Here is a 17833-nt window from a genome sequence, read left to right on the forward strand (position 1 = left end):
GGGGATTCTCCCCACCCACAGGATTCCAGGAAGTACCAGAAACTAACAGCCAACACCTGAGACAGCCAGAAGGGTAGAGGCCAGCATAAAATCAAAACCAACAAAAGCCAAAGACATATGGCATCTCCAGAACCCAGTTATCCAGGGGCAAGTAGCCCTGGACACCTTATCATAAGTGAAATTCAGGAAGATGACCTTACATCTATGCTTATGAAGAGGTTAATGGAGGAAAGAAATGAATAAGTAAAGAATAAGAGGAAGGTAAAGACAAACAGAGTATGGCCATCCGTAAAGAAACAGAGGAAGATGCAGCCAAACACTCTGTGGCCTTCAGAGATGTTAATACTTTAGTCACTGAAAGAAATAAAAGAAACAGAGGAATGTTCAAACAAACAGGTAAAGGAAATGAAGTAAAATATAGTTAGATGAAGGAAATCAACAAAAGATTCAAGATCTGAAGACAGAATTAGAAAATTTAAAGAAAACACAAACAGAGGAAATCATGGAGAGGAAGAACTCAGGGAAGAAAACAGCAACTACAGAGGTAAGCATAACCAATAGACTACAAGAGATAGAAGAAAGAATCTCAGGTGTGGAAGATGCAATGGAAGAAATCAATGTATCCATCAAAGAAAATGCTAAATCTAAAAATTCCTAGCACAAACCGTCCAAAAAATCCAAGACAACATAAAAAGACAAAACCTAAGAATAATAGGAATAGGGGGGGGGGGGAAGTAAAAAATTATTTGAGTACAGTCTCACTCATTTATAGTACTTTTTTTAAATCTTAGTTGCCATGCCAACTTGCATCATTAATGGTCCATTTTCCTCACTGTATTCTGCAAAAATGAGGTCTCCATCTTTGCCTGTGAGGTCCTGAGGTGTGCACATAAAAAACATCTCTCCACCACCTAAGGCTTGCCTCTCTTGTTCTCTCATCTGTCCAGAATGAAGACAATACAGCCTATTTCCCACAAGAAAATTAACTACACACATTGTTATCATCCAATCTGAGACAAAACCAAAACATTCTTTGCATGTCATTTTTTCAATTTCATTAAAGTTGAAAGACTAGTACTCTGAATATCTTTTATCTCACTACTTAAACATTTTCCCTACTTATCTGTAAATTTTCTACAGATTTTAGTAAACCAGTTTTGAAAGCTGCAATATTTTGGCCTTAAGTATAACCATATGTATCTTCTAAGAATAAGGACATTTTTCTGAATAACCAAAATAAAACAGTATTACATCTGAGAAAACAATTTCCTAATATAATTTAATTCCAGTATAGTCTCCCAATTTGTACCCCAATTATCTTATAGACCTTTTCTTCTAACCAGGAGTCAATTATACCTTTGCCTTCTTCTTGATGGGCTTCAGCAAAGGCTGGACTGAGTGTGGTGGTCCTGGCTGAGATAATGTACCAAAGGAGTACTTTTTCAGAGGTGGGCGATGGAACTGTCGGAGTTTCATGGGTCCCATGTGGGTGGGAAAGAAGGGCTGTTGTAATTCTACAGCTGGAATTAAGTGCTAAACAGGAAGCAGAAGAGTTAAAAGCAAATACTATCTCTTTCCCAGGCAGTATCTACCCATATCCTCCATCAAACAAAGCAGCTATTTGTACCTGGATGATATTCCCTCCAAAAGTGCCTCTAAGACCTTGTTGCTTGGGATAGTAATACTCATCATTGGAGAGATTCCATGGATCTTTCACTTCTGGCTGAGACATGTTCTAATGGCAGATCAAATAAGCATCATCAGACTACCCTTTCCTAATACCTTTCTTTGTTCTTCTAAACACCAAGTCCTTTTCTTTTCACCAACCTGCTGTGGCTCTTCCTTGATGGCTCCTGTTTTTCCTAAGAGAATTCGACTCTTCTTCACAGATGGTTCTTTCTTACTCTCCTTGGAAGGGGAATCAGAAGTAGCTTCTTCCTTCTCATCAGGGATATCTGAGGATATAACAAGAAATGACTTTGCAATTACTATCCCTGAATACTCATTTTCTTTCCTCCTCTTCCTTGCTATCCCTAAAGGCTCATTTTCTTTCTTTCCTCCTCTTCCTTCTCCTCTTCTTCTTCCCTTCTTCTTACCCCCTCTTCCCCACCCCTTCTGTGTAATACTAACTATTGAAACTAAGGTATTACACAGGCTAGGAAAGGACTCTACAACTGTGCTGTATCTCCACCCCTCTTGATATCTTTTTGCATTAGTTTTAGACAGAATCTCACTAAGTTGCCAAACCTGCCCTAGAACACACTCTGTAGCCTTGAACTTACAGTCTTCTTGCCTTGGCCTCCTAAGTAACTGGGATCCATGCTACCAGGTCCAGCTAAAACTCACCTTTCCCACTGATATTTTGGAGTTTCTAAGTATATCTCTCACTTTACTTCCAGACTACTTTTACTTGGCAATTTGTTTCAGCTAAACTACATGTCTGACATCTTTTGTTTGGTTGGTTTTGAGAAAGTTCACCTGTGTAGTCCTGGGTGTCCTAGAAATTACTATGTAGACCAGGGAGGCCTCAACTCCGGGATCCACCTGCCTCTTCCTCCCAAGTGTTGGGATTTTAGGTATTTGCCACCACTGCCCAGCTATGCCTGATGATGTCTTAAAAGATACAAATTACAACATTCCTGAATGGGTTTTTCATAAACAATACACAAACACTAGAAACTGGCAGCTACAGCTCTGCTTTTAAAAAATCATGACCTAACAGTTCCTAGTTTTTGACTTCTCTAACATTTTTATTTCCTTTTGCCCTTTGACATTAATTTAGTATGATGTCAAAGATAAGAGAACACTGGCTTCTGCCACCAACATACCCCAAATCAAGTTTTCATCATTGGGATCAAGTGCTAAGACAGGAGGCTCCAAAATCCTAGGCATGGCCTGAGCATCCCAAATGATATTATCCTCCCAACGTCTATACACCAGATCTTCATTATCAATGGGGAAAATGGAGTACCAAGGTTTATCATCATCCAATGTGGCTGCAAAACCTGGCCAAACAGGAAGACAAAACAGTCAATAGACAGAACAGTTAACAAACAAAACATTAATGCTCCTTTCAGTCATGATCCTAGCAAAAAGAAAAAGAACTAATTAGTGCAGTTATTCATATAACATTCAAAAGGAATCTACTAGAGGTCATGTATATCTCAATAGACAGAAACCACTGCTGACAAAATGTCCATTACAATATTGTTATAATAGTTTAAACTTAAACAGCCTTCTTACTATGGGACTAGCCAAATAATTATGGTGAGGTGCTGGAGAGATAGCTTAGCAGTTAACAGCACTAGATTATTTTTTCCAGAGGACCGAGGTTCAATTTCTAACACCCACATGGTAGCGTACAACACTTACTCCAGATTCAGGGGATTCAGGGGATCACACAGACATACATGCAGGCAAAACTCCAATGCACAAAAATAAACAATAAACAAATTATTAAAAAAACTATGGTGATAAATACTGGTTTTAAAAATATTAGCAAATAAAGAAATTATTAGTAAATAAGGAATATGCATTTCTAAGAATATTATGCAAAAAATTCAAATACCTATGCACTCAGGAGACTTAGACAATGATTGTGAACTTGAGGGGTGAATGACTACACATCAAGATCTTGTATCAAAAATAGTATGTAATTCACTTGGATGTGGAAGCCATCTCCTCTAATCCTAGAATTTCAGAAGCAGAGACAGAGGGAGGCCAGCAAGCGATTCATAGCAAGACTTTGTGTGTGTATATGTGTGTGTGTCTGACAGAGAGAGAGAGAGAGAGAGAGAGAGAGAGAGAGAGAGAGAGAGAATGCAGATGCAGTGGTGCACACCTATAATCCCATCACTCTGGTCTACAGAGTGAGTTCCAGGACAACCATGGTTACACAAAGAAACACTGTCTCAAACACACACACACACACACACACACACAACAACAACAACAACAACAACAACAACAAAAAGAATAATACAATGTAACTGACTTGGACGTGGTAGCATTCTCATTTAACCCTAGAACTTGGCAAGCAGAGACAGGGGGAGGGTAGCCACTGATGCACAGTGAGACTTTGTCTCAAGAAACTATGAAACCCATAAAGAATTTAACTACAAGTAAGGAGAAACAACTTTTCACACAATTTTAAAATTTAAGGCATTTTTAACTAGGTGGTGGCAGCACACACCTTTAATCCCAGCATTTGGGAGGCAGAGGCAGTGGATCTCTGAGTTCAAGGCCAGCTTGGTCTACAGAGTTTAAAGACAGCCAGGGATACAGAGAGAATCCTGTCTCTAAAAACCAAAACAAAATTATGGGGTTTTTTTGTTTGTTTATTTTTTTCTAGACAGAGTTTCTCTGTGGAATAGTCCTGGAAAGTGTGGGCATTTTTTGAGTTGGCTGTGCTGGTATGTATGTATAATCCCAGCACTCAAGAGGTAGAGAGTGAGTTCCAGGACAGCCTGAGCTATATATAGTGAAAATGCCTCAAAAAAAAAAAAAGTCAATTGTTGGGTGATGGTGTGTGGTGTGAATTGTGAAATGATTCCAGGGTAACAGAGAAAGTATGGAGAATACAGAATGATATAAAGAAAACTGAAGAAACTAAAGGAACAATTGCAAATGTATTAAAATATTTTTAGTCAGAGTTTTGTTTACACAGTTCAAAGTTTTTCATTTTTAGAAATGGAATACCAAATAGCCTGGTTCAAATATTGTTTTCTTTCCATTTTAAATGTTTTCCGGAATTTATTGTTATCACATGTACTCAAGAGTCTAATATAGAAGGATTACTTTCAGTTCAAGGTAAGCCTGGAGTGCATGCATGGCAAGTACTAGGCAAGCAAAGGATACAGAGTGAAATCCTGTCTCAGAAATCCAAAGACTCAAGGTGACTTTCTAATATGTCCCTCTGACCTCAGTGTTGGTCAAAGGTTTATCAAGATCACCAAGAAAAACTTAGAGATTGCCAAGGACTTGTTTAAAAGTGCTTTCATGTATGACTGATAGCTCTGACATAGCTAACATGGAGATATTTAAAACCATTTTTCTTCTGAAAATTCATAGCTCTGACATAGCTAACATGGAGATATTTAAAACCATTTTTCTTCTGAAAATTCGTAAATAATGAATGTTTCCCATGTCACTAACATTTACATACACGACTTTGAAACCTTACATATGTTAAAAGAAAATCAACAAGACACAGTGTCACACACCTTTCATCCCAGCACTTGGGATGGAGTGGCAGGCAGATCTCTCTAAGTTTCAGGACAACCAGGACTACACAGTGAGGACTTGTCTCAAAAAACAACATCAGAACAAAACGACAGCCTACAGACTGGGAAAGTATCTTCACCAACCCTATATCTGACAAAGGGTTACTATCCAGAATATATAAAGAACTAAAGAATTTAAAAGCAGCAAATCAAGCAATCCAATTAAAAAATGAGGTACAGAGCTAAACAGAGAATTCTCTGTAGAAGAATATAGAATGGCAGAGAATCACAGAAATGTGCACTGTCCTTAGACATCAGGGAGATGCAAATAAAAAGACCTGAGATTTCATCTTACACCCATCAGAATGGCTAAGATCAAAAACTCAAGAGACAATACATGCTAGAGAGGATATGGAGAAAGGGGAACCCTCCTCCACTGCTTATGGAAATGTAAACTTCTACAACCACTTTAGAAATGAATCAGGCACTTTCTCAGAAAAATAGGAATAGAGCTTCCTCAAGATCCAGCTATACCACTACTAGGCATATATTCAAAATATGCTCTAGTGCACAACAAGGACATTTGTTCAACCATTTTCATAGCAGCTTTATTCATAATATCCAGAACCTGGAAAAAAACCCAGATGTTCCTCAACTGAGGAATGGATTCAGAAATTGTGGTACATTTACACAACGGAATACTACTCAGTAATTAAAAACAAGAAAAATCATTAAATTTGCAGGCAATTGGTGGGATCTAGAAAAGATCATCCTAAGTGAGGTATCCCAGAAGAAGAAAGACACACCCAGTATATACTCACTTATAACTGGATATTAGACATATAATATAAGAAAAACATACTAAAATCTGTACAACTAAAGAAACTAAGCAGGAAGGAGGACCCAGGGTAAGATGATCAATGACAAATGAGATGGACACTGGAAGAAGGACAAAACAGAAAAAAGAACAGGAGCCTACCACAGAGGGCCTCTCAAAGACTGTACCCAGCAGTGTATCAAAGCAGACGCTGAGACTCATAACCAAACTTTGGGCAGAGTACAGGGAATCTTATGAAAGAAGGGGGAGACAGTAAGACATAGAGACAACAGGAGCTCCACAAGGAGAACAACAGAACCAAAATATCTGGGCACAGGGGTCTTTTCTGAGACTTATACTCCAACCAAGTACCATGCATGGAGATAACCTAGAACCCCTGCACAGATGTAGCCCATGACAACTCAGTCTCCAAATGGGTTCCCTAGTAAGGGGAACAGGGCCTGTCTCTGAAATGAACTCATTGGCTGGCTCTTTGATCACCTCCCCCAGAGTGGGGAGCAGCCTTACCAGGCCACAGAAGAGGACAATGCAGCCAGTCCTGATGAGAATTGATAAACCAGGGTCAGATGGAAGGAGAAGAGGACTCCCCTATCAGAAGACTTTGAGAGGGGCATGGGAGGAGATGAGTGGGAGGAAAGATGGGATTGGGAGGGCTGAAGGAGGGAGCTACAGCTGGGATACAAAGTGAATACACTATAATAAATATAAAAAATGAAAATTTAATAATAAAAAACAACAACAACAAAAGCAAGAGAAAAACCACAGTATATATGGTGGGATGTGGTGGATTACACATGTAATCCCAGCACTTGTGGGGCTGAAGTAGGAAGACTACAGCAAATCTGATGCTAATCTGGATTCAAGATAGGCAAGACCCTATCTCAAAAACCACCACCACCACAGCACTCAGGAGACAGAGTCAGTTGGATCTCTGTGAGTTCCAGGCCAGTTTGGTTTATATAGCAACCAGATCAAAAACAAAACAACAAAACAGCATTATAACACTGAATCACACCAGGCATGGCAATAAATACCTATAATCGTAGTATTTGGGAAGATGGTGAGATTAAGGACAGCCTGGTCTACACAGTGAGCTCCATATATAAAGCAGGACCTTGTCTCAACATGAATCAAGTACCTAAGCTTAACCATATACATGCAGAAAACAAAACATCAGAAAGTTAATATAACTAATAATCTTTAGAATATGAGATTTTCCTTTCTTACTCTGTTAAACACAGTTTGTTATGCACAGTTTGTGTTGGGGGGTCGTCAGGAGGTGGTGGTGGAGGGTTGATTTTGTTTGGTTGGTTTGTTGGTTGGGTTTTCGGTACAGGGTTTCTCTTTGTAGCCCTAGCTATCCCAGAACTCACTCTGTAGCCCAGGATGGCCTAAAACTCACAGAGATCACCCTGCCTCTGCCTCCCTAGTGTTGGGATTAAAGGCGTGTGCCAGCAACTGCCCAGCTAAGCACAGTATTCTTTATTTTAACCTGGTAGAGAAAAAAATTATAATAAATTGCCTATATGAACAATTTAAAAAAAAATCAGGGATGAGATTTAAAGCATTTCACTATCCCTCAGCAGCCTAAAAGAGAGTAACTAGCATTAGTTATGATGAATGAGATGAAGAACTGTGTGCTAGGTACGGCCAGCACAGAGACACACCTTGCTGAACATTGTAAGCCGTAGCATTCCTAGTCACACTGGAAGGTAGCCATCCTGCCATACTTGCACGCTGAGGTTCTGTTACTTTGTGCTTCACGTCCTCCCCATCCCAGATGATATCATCTTCCCAATGCAGTTGTGTCACCATTAGGAAGTTTTCATCTGCCAGAAGATCAACGCCATTGCTTTCCTCAGGTTTTCTTAATTTCTGTACAAGTAGAAAGAATAATGAATCAACCAGTACTGGTCAAAGTCCACAATGCAGAGCCTAAATGATTCATGAGATATCTCAAGTGGTGCTTTTCCAGGCTTAGTGCCCAATACTTGCAGCCCTAGCACTTGTAAAACTGACAGAATTCCAAGTTTGAGGTCATCCCAGGATGCACAGTAAAACCCTGTTTCAAAAGCCAAGGATTGGGAATTTAGCCCAGCTGTGGAGTGCTTGCCCAGCATGTGCAAGACCCTGGAATCTCCAGCAAGGGAAAAAAAAGTGATGTTTTACTTGTGCAAATTACCTGGTACTGAAAAAGTATCTGTCCCCTCTCCAATTCCTACTTTGGAACAGCACCCATTTCAAAAACAGAATCCTTAAAATAGGGACTAGTTATAAGATGATTTAGTACTCGTAACCTACTACTAAAGATTCTACCCAAGAAGTTCCCAGCTGAGAAGTTGGTAAAAATGATAGAACCCTAGAAGGGGAGGAGGTCCTCCCCTATCAGTGGACTTCGAAAGGGGCAGGGAGGAGATGAAGGAGGGAGGGTGGGATTGGGAGGGAATGAGGGAGCAGGATACAGCTGGGATACAAAGTAAATAACCTATGATTAATATAAAACAAAACAAAAAAAAGAAAAAAAATGATAGAACCCAAAGCACACTGATTCCTCTCTCATATACCAGAGTTGATTACCTTCACCAGGTCGCATTTTGTTGTAGGTTCATGTTCAGTCTTCTTCATTTTGAAGCCATAGTCAAACCCACTGCCATCTTCAGGGACTCCTAGCATGTCGTACCACAACCGGGCAGGTCCATAACACCATTCTGCCACTTTTGGTTTGGTATCCATCATTTTATCAATGTCTCCAGTTGACTGGGAAAACTTCGACTTCATAGGAGCCAACATTGTGATCTGTAACAGAGTCAAAGATGTAGAGTTGGGGTTCTCTGTATCAAATGACCTGAGGCTACAGAGAATTAACAATTGTAGGGTGACTTAGGAGAACCACAGGATGATTCCTGAACAGGAATTTTAAACTGATGTTAGACTATGAAAAAATAGAGGTACATCATGGCCTGCTCTGTCCATGAGTCATAGCTTTGCATTTAGCAATGCAAACCTTTACCTTGCACTGACCTATTCACCAAATATTGTCTGTTAGAACAGGGAAGGTGAGACCACTGGATTTAACTCATAATTATTCATTGAAAATTAGCAAAGAACTCTTCATGGTAAAGTGTTAGTTCCAACTTTGACATAAACTAGAGAGCTTTCTATGTGTCCCCTTGTACACATTAAACCCATGTCTACTTTGCCTACTTCATCATCAGAGAGACATTGCTCTGGGGGGAGAGGTGAAGCATATTCATATTTCATGAGATTTCTGGTTGACTTCTAATTCTCCTGAGCACTCCTCCTGGCTCTGCTCTTCCTGTATTATAAGTTCACGTTGCTTCTTTTTCCTCTTTCTCCAAGCACTCCTCCAAACAGATGGGGCATTCTTCCCTGGTCCAAAAAAGCCATAAAAAGGGTAACACCTAGAACACAGAATATACTATTATGTCAGAGATTCACTATCTGAAAGACTCTCAAGTGATCTATTCTGTTTCAGGAAAGAAAATGAAGGAATGTTAAGATAAGACCACAAAAGTGTTGTCCCTGAATAGAATAATTTCTTCTTCTTTTTCTTTTTCCTTTTGAGGGGAGGGCTGTACTGGGATATGAACCCAGGGACTTGCATTATACCACGGAGTTACAATCCCAATCCTTAGCTTTGTTTTATTTTTGTTTTCTGAGACAGGGTCTCAATATGAAACCTTGGCCTGGAACTTTCTGTGTAGAACAGTCTGGCCTCAGACTCAGAGATCTACTTGCCTCTACCTGTGTTTAAAGGCATGCACCACCATCCCTGGTTAGTCTTCATCTTCTTGAGACAGGGTCTCACTAAGCTGCCCAGGTTGCTCCTGAACTCACTCTGAAGCCCAGGAAACCTTGAACTTATGATCCTCCTGTCTTAGCTCCCTAGTTGCTGGGATCAAAGGTCTACACTTCTAGGTTTGATGTGATGGTCTGAAAGAGAATGGTCCCCGCAGACTCATATATTTGAATCTTGTGTTCCCAGTTAGTGAAACTGTTTGGGAAGGATTAAAGGGTATGGCCTTATTGGAGAAGGTGTGTCACTGGGGGGGGGGGGTTTGATGTTTCAGAAATCCATGCCAAACCCAGTCTCAGCTCTCTCTGCCTGCAGATCCAGAAATAAGCTCTCAGCTACTGCTTAGATGCCACTGTGCTCCCTGCCATAATGTTCATGGATTAACCCTCTGAAACTGGAAGCAAGCATCCAATGAAATCCTTCCTTTATAAGTTGCTTTCATTATCCTGTCTCTTCATGGCAATAGAATAATAACTATGCCACTTGGTCTACTTTTTGTTCTAACAGGAAATTTATATTTTTAGTCATGAATTTATGTGTGTGTGTGTGTGTGTGTGTGTGTATGCATGTACAGGTGTACATGCCATATTACAGGTGTGGAGGTCAGAGAACAAGTATCTAGAGTTGGTTCTCTGAACAATCTGTGGAATCTGGGGAGACCCTTAGGCATGCATGCACATGCTTTTAACCAATGAACCATCTCAGCAGCTGCTAACAGGACAACTTTGTTGTTGTTGCTATTGTTTAATACAGGACTCTTTAACATAGCCTTGGCTGTCTGGAACTCACTGTGTAGACCAAACTGGCCTACAACTCACAGAGACCCACCGGCCACTACCTCTCAAGTTGAGATTAAATGAATTCACAATCATGCTTGGTAAGAGGACAGTATTTTTTTGTTTTGTTTTTTGGTTTTTTAACAGGACGGTTTTTAATGCAAATATTCTAAGCTCCATTTCCTATGAATACATACAACTTCACAAATGACCTAATACAGCGTGAAAAGTTCCTACATAAACAATTATCTGCCACTGAATAAGAATATCATTAACTCTCATGCACTGTATATTCAGCATTATAACAACAGAAGTAAGAATCTGGAAAAAGTCAGTTTTCATTATGGACATTCCCCATGCAAAGTACCTTTCCAGGCCTAAATTCTGGAAAAACTTCTGTGACACTTGGCAACTGCTTGGTGGCATCAAGCTGTATAATCCCAGCCAATGGTAGAGTCAGCTTTCCATCCTTAGATTCTGCCTGTGTTGAATCCTTAGCTCCCATCTCAGATTCTGAGCCAGAGTAGCAACTGAAGTCCACTTTCTCTGAGGCCAAAGAGGAAGGGGCAATGATGGAGGGCAAGATAATGCCTTCTCCATCTTCTCCATCTTCAGACACTGCAAAAGGAAGAGACACCCCTTTGGTATGGAACTGTGAACACATTTCCTCAAATTCAGCCAACAACCCCTTCTAAGATACTATGCATGGCTCTGTGGCAGGGGATATAATCCCAAGCAATCACACTGCTAGTATGCAGACCAGAAAACTCATCCAACTTGTTATTTCCCACCATCCCCAACTCAACTTGGAACAGGTAACCCAGGGTTGTGACGAGAGAAAACAAAAACTGTACTACATTTACTATTTTTCATAAATGACCAAGACTGTGCCCAATATTGAGATTAATAGGAAAATTATGTTAATACTTCACGTTAATCAGGCCCTGTTATGTTCAGTTAAGAGTTCAGAGATCTATAGGATGGAGAAAATTGAAAGCCCACAGAATATCAGAAAATGAATTCTATACACAAAGTTAAATAACCTTTACTCTAAAAACTACAGAAAATGGCTCAAAGTTCCAGCTAGAGAATTTAGGTTAACATAGCCTCAAAATAAAGAACAAGGCTGGGCATGGTGGCACACACCTTTGATCCCAGAACTCAGGAAGCAGAGGCAAGCAAATCTCTGTGAGTTCAAGGCCAGCCAGCAATTCACAGTGAGGCTCTGTTTAAAAAAAAAAAAAAAAAGTTGTCTTTCCCTATTGTCTGACCTATGACAGGATTAATAACATTACAGGGATAAGAATGGTGAAACGACAGCTCAAGACCTTATCAATCTTTGAAATTTCTGAATGTAAGTGATTCTGCATTCCAGAAGGTTGTTTGATTTTTTGAGACAGTGCTTTGTTACATAGTCCTAGGTAGCCTCAAACTAGCAGTCATCCTCCTGCCTTCAGAGTCCTGGGATCATAAGTGTACACTACCATACCCAGATTAAAAGCTTTTTCTTTTTTCAAAACACATAATTTCCAAGTACAAGTATATAATTCAGTTGCACCAGAAAGTCTTGGTGGAACAAAGAATGTGGTAGCTCATACATGTAATCCCAGCACTAAGAAGGCAGAAATACAAGGATTGCTACTACAGGTTTGAAGGCAGTCTTGCCTATTATACAAAATTCCAGTGAGGGGCTTCATAGTAAGACCATGTCTTAAAAAAAAGATTCTTGGGAAACTCTTCTGAATCAAACACTGCAGAAGAACCAGGTATCTAGGTAACTGTGATGAGCAGCCTAATTTGAGAAGCCCTGAGTTAACTTATTATTTCTTGACTGTCTGTTACAGAACATTTTAAAAGGAAAATTTCTATTCAATATCAGCATTTGACACTATGTAATTTTTTTCTATAAGTACCATCCTTTTCTAACATATTTTAAGCCCCTTAAACATGCCAAAAGCCTGATTTTATGAATAGAACTCTTTCCTAAAAGGAAAGTAGACAGTTTTTACTTACCACCAGTAACACCATCTTGGTTCCTCTCTTTCTTCACTGGTCCTGGAAGACATCAACTTGCAATCAATATCTTCACAGTCAGCATCAGAGTCATCTTCATTATAATCTGTTAAAACCAAGGTGATCTCCTTAGTATGAAGAATGCCATATAATATACTATACCCTGGAGCTCCCTTCAACACTCAAGAATTCAAAGCACCACAGAAGTAGTATGTACCCTTTAAGAATACACAAAACAGTCGTGTGTGTGTGCCACTTGCCTTTAATCTAAGCATTAAGGAGGCAGAAGCAGGTAGAACTGAGATTGAGGCTACCCAGGGCCACATAGTAAGAACCCATCTCTAAATACAAACAAACAAATCAACAAAACAATACAGAGGATGTACCTTCTGCCTTCGGAAAGATATGGTATAGCCAAACGTTCCACTCTTACATGGGGTATGAGAGCTTCCAGGAACTGTTTGAAATGTTTTACTTATCATACTGGGTTTTGTCTTCCATTGTTCAATGTAGTTGAATATTCTTTCCCAGTTTAAAAAGAAATTAAACAAACAAAAAACTAGATTTTTTTTCACAGTTCCCAAGTTCTTGATACAATTTTTCTGTCTATCGTTGGCAGCTGATCATTCTTTTCAGTCTTTTTAACTATTGACAATATTCAAAACTTGGTCCTGAATAACATATTTTGTTTTTTCTTTTTAAAATAATTTATTTAATTCAGTTCTCTGTGCAATGGCAAGAAGGTATGAGAATACATGGGACTGGAGTTACAGATTGTTGTCAACTGCCAGGTTGTTGCTGGGAATTGAACCCAGGTCCATTTGGAAGTGCAGCTAGTGCTCTTAACCACTGATCCATCTCTCCAGCCCCCTTGTTTTGTTTTTTCAAGACAAGGTTTCTATGTAGTCCTGGCTGTCTTGGCAATTGCTCTGTACATGAGAGCGGCCCTGAACTCAGGAGATCCACCTGCCTCTGCCTCCCAACTGCTGTGCATTAAAGGTGAACACTACCACGACTGGGCAAAGGTCTGTTAATATATTTTATGTATATGGGTGCTTTTCTGCATGTACATCTGCACACCAGAAGAGGGCCTTGGATCCTGTTATAGATGGTTGTAAGCTGCCATGTGGTTGCTGGAAATTAATCTTAGAACCTCTGGAAGAGCTCTTAACTGCTGAGTCATCTCTCCAGACCCCCATATTCTGTATTTAATGTTTTGATACAAAGTCTTCTGTAGCCCAAATATAGGGATTACAGGCATGCACTACCTTACCTGCCCGAATATTATTTTGTTTTAAATATTTCTCTTCAGCAATCACTCTTACCAGCCAGTATGGTGGAGCACACCTGTAATCTCAACACTTGGGAGTGAGAGGATGGATGATTAGGTGTTCAAGGCCATCCTTAACTACATACCAAGTTCAAGGCTGGTCTAAAGTATATAACATAATGGCTCCAGACAGCAACCAAAAACCCAAAAGGAAGCTGGCAGGATGGCTCAGTGGGTAAAAGCACCTACCATTAATCCTAACAACCTGAGTTTGATCCCCAGGACCCACATGGTAGAAGGAAAGAACTGATTATTTTAAGCTGTGCATCGGATCATGTGCTTCCACACAGTAATAAATGTAATTTTTAAAATAACAAAAAATAGAACCTGGGCCAAATCCACCTATCTCTGCTTCCCACCCTAATTTTAATCTAAATAGATGTATTTTGCCCTGTGTTATCTTATTTCTATAATTTTACCACAACTTGGTTGCCTAAAGGAACCTTTCCAGTCAGATTATCAAGGCTCCTTTGGTGGTGGGGGGTGAGTATGGGGGTAGCGGAGGTTACTAGATGCTTTCCCATCATGTGACCAAAAACTTATATTCCCAAAAAGCATTAACAATTTTATGGATTACAGAAGAACACTGGGTGATTACTGAAAATGACAAATTCAAATGTCAGATAATAAATGAAATATGGAGTTGCAATTAGAACCTTTAGTATTCTGACCCTGAAATCTATTCCTTCCATTCTACCACATGATTTAACAGTCATGCTGGCTAGAAACTAGTTATGGCATCAAATCTCAAATAATGTATATATTAAAAAAGTTACAAAATTTGTTTTACCTTTGGTTTTTGCTACTTAGCAGTATATGTCTGATGTCTTAAAACAAAAAACAAATAAACAAAAAAAGCCTGCTGAAGCCCACTACTCAAATATCTTTAATCCCACCACATGGGAGGAAGAAACAAATAGATCTCTGTGATGTCAAGGCCAGTCAGTCTACATAGTAAGCACTCCAGGCACTCCAGCTACACAATGAGACCCTACCCTGTCTCAAAACAACAAACACCAATGGCTAATTTCCCCAATACTTTTTTGTTTGTTTGTTTTCAAGTCAGGGTTTCCCTGTGTAGTACTGGCTGTCCTGGAACTCACTATGTAGACCGCCAGGTTGGTCTCTAACTTATAGTGATCCACCCACCTCTGCCTCTAGAGTGCTGGTTAGAGTCAGCACACCCCATTACTTTATTTCTCATTTTCTCAACTCTCTAGACAAGTCATATCTTTACACCAAATGTCTGAGTCACTACGTCTTTAATCCCAAGACAAAGAACACAGGAGCAGGAGGACCAACCCTTCAAGTCATTCTTAGCTGTATATGAAGCTTGAGGTCAGCTTGTGACACGTGAGATCCTATCCCAAAACAAAACAAAACAGAAATGCTGGGTGATCTCCACTAAACCTGTTTCTCCTTTCAAAAATCTGCTCCATAGCAGGACGAAGTAGCACATGACTTTTACCCCAACACTCGGAGGCAAGTGGAGCACTGTAACTTCAAGGCCAGCCTGGTCTACAGAGCAAGTTCCAGGACAGCCAGGGCTACACAGGGAAACCCTGTCTTGAAAGCAAACAAACAGAATTAGTAGTGGAATGTTTTGAGCCAAAACACGTTTACCAACTGACATGAGATTGTAAATTCAATCCTTCTTAATCTATAAACTCTTTAATGGCAAAGATTGAGGTTGTTCTAACCTCTAACTTTGAAGAGAATCTAAGAACACTATCTCAAACTTACAGGCACTTAAATATATCACATGACAAGAAATCATCATCACCGTTGTCATTAACAATTTGAGGCTGAACATTACAAAAACGAAAGCCTCAGTTTGGTGAAAGAGGATCCCTACTACTTGGAACTGAACTGACAATGGGAATAGCAAGCAGAGCAAATGTATGGGCAGTCAAGAACAATGGTAGAAATAAAGTATAGAAGTCAGAGCCCAAAACAGACTTATACAGAAGGAAAATGCACTACTCCACAAATTTACATCATTAAAGAATGCTGGGCATCTTTAATCCCAGCCCTTGGGAAACAGGCAGGAGGATCTCTACCAGCCGGAGACCATATGGCATACATAGTGAGTTCCAGAACAAGCAGAGCTACGTTGAAAGACCTCGGCAAAGGGGTTGCAAGCTCCCCATCGTCTGCTGATATCTTCGGCTTTCATCTTCTGCCACCTCACTAATGTCTCAATAGTCCACAGCATCTTCTCTACTTCTAATCCAGCCTATGGATTAAAAATAAATAAACAAATAAATAAATAAACGGAGATAACTCAAGAAAAAGCAATAATTACCACTTTCTTAGCTAATCCTCACTTAAAAATAAGTGTATAATAGCTAGCCTCCTCCCCGACCCACACAATACTCCCCATGGTCCATACTTCACCTTCATCATTTAGCAAGGCACCACCAGTCCCAGCCAATTCTTCATTCGCCATGAGTTCAGTGATCAAGCTGCCCAGACCCAAAGTCCCCAAGCCTGCAAGATGTTTCTTACACTCCTGAAAAAGGGGTAACAGAATACTTGAAAGTAACAACTAAACCTGAAGGTCCTACACAAGGTCTATTTCCCTTGCTCATAATAAAGTCACAAATCCATTTAAGAAATTATTCCACAATGTGCTCAAAGGAACACCACATTAAAAAACTGTATAGGAAACCCACTAAACTCCATATAGATCAGATCCAAACAACACAGGTTCCATCCATAGTCCTGGCTTTTTTCAGCCACTCCAGATCAGCAAAAGCCAGAAAAGCAAGAGTTCCAAAAGTCTTCAAGTAGGATCTTACCCAGTAGCGGTTCTGAGAACTCTACTAGGTTTAAATCTTAGTTTTCCAACCAGGCAAGTAGAATGTTAAGTTCAAACAAACCTTCAGCATAAATGACCGGCACTTAACTGTTTTCCTCTTTTCTCCCCGTTCTTCCTCAGAGCTGAGCCCGACTCTCTCTCCAGTAGTCCCCAAACCCAAGAGAAGGCTGAACCCCTGCACCCCAGAACGGGCTGAAACGCCCTCTACTACTACTACAGTTTCCCAAACAGCCTGGACTCTTCCACCCGACGTCCCCAGCGCCGCCGCCCTCCGCCTCAGGTCCAAGCCCGCGTCTCACATCATCCAGGACGCTTTCGCCCTCCAGCTGCCCTGCTCCGTTGATGTTGCCGAACAGGAAGCCGGTTAAAGAAAACGGGCCTCCTCCTGCGGAGTCCTCGTCGCTGTCCGTGTCCGACATGGCGGAAGGGGTGCCAGCACGGGGCGCGGACAGCCTAGCCGCCCAGCCGGGCTCCATGGGCCGGAAACAAATATATCAGTCGCAGGAAAGTGACTTAGCCAGCTCCGCGACCTACAGAGCCTTCCGGAAGCTGAAAAGAAAAACAACGGAGAGAGCGGGCCGTCCTTCCAGACCTGAGACTAAGGAGCGCCACTTCACTGTGTGTGATTGGTCCACCCAAACGACACAACAAACAAACAAACAAACACCCTTCAGGTTGCTGGGGCAACAGCGGCGGGTTTTCCTCCAATAAGAAAGAAGTTCTGAGGCCGCGTGACTTTTGCCCTCGGGTCACAGGTCACAATACAAAGAAGTAAGGATTGGAACCGGGTTGTGCCGCTTCCCCAAAGGAACGCTGTGTTGAATTGTGTTAGAGGTGGATTGCTACCTTACTTATCCTGGATTTACATTTTTCAATAGTAAAATGTGAAGCTAAGTGAAGCGAGCAGCCGAAACTTAAACATTCACAAACATTAACAATTTCATGACTTTTTTTTTTTTTTGAGCACTAGTGGACATGGCCCTAAGTTTGGTTCCCAGCGCCAACATAGATAAAAT

The 17833-nt window shown here is 40.5% G+C and overlaps 1 protein-coding gene across 1 annotated transcript in view; it reads right to left on the reverse strand.

Annotated features, from left to right (window-relative positions):
• Nucleotides 1-17456, reverse strand: part of Taf1 (TATA-box binding protein associated factor 1) — a 24984-nt gene extending 7528 nt beyond the window's left edge. Inside the window, 12 exon segments of the mRNA XM_055596928.1 lie at nucleotides 1357-1533; nucleotides 1628-1735; nucleotides 1828-1955; nucleotides 2829-3005; nucleotides 7728-7935; nucleotides 8638-8856; nucleotides 11021-11271; nucleotides 12667-12713; nucleotides 12715-12772; nucleotides 16119-16232; nucleotides 16394-16508; nucleotides 17117-17456. Coding sequence (XP_055452903.1) covers nucleotides 1357-1533; nucleotides 1628-1735; nucleotides 1828-1955; nucleotides 2829-3005; nucleotides 7728-7935; nucleotides 8638-8856; nucleotides 11021-11271; nucleotides 12667-12713; nucleotides 12715-12772; nucleotides 16119-16232; nucleotides 16394-16508; nucleotides 17117-17293 — 1779 coding nt within the window. The 5' untranslated portion in view covers nucleotides 17294-17456.
• Between the last annotated feature and the right edge of the window lie 377 nt (nucleotides 17457-17833).

This window comes from Psammomys obesus, unplaced genomic scaffold (assembly GCF_907164565.1).
Source record: "Psammomys obesus unplaced genomic scaffold, mPsaObe1.curated_primary_1811, whole genome shotgun sequence".
NCBI lineage: Eukaryota > Metazoa > Chordata > Mammalia > Rodentia > Muridae > Psammomys > Psammomys obesus.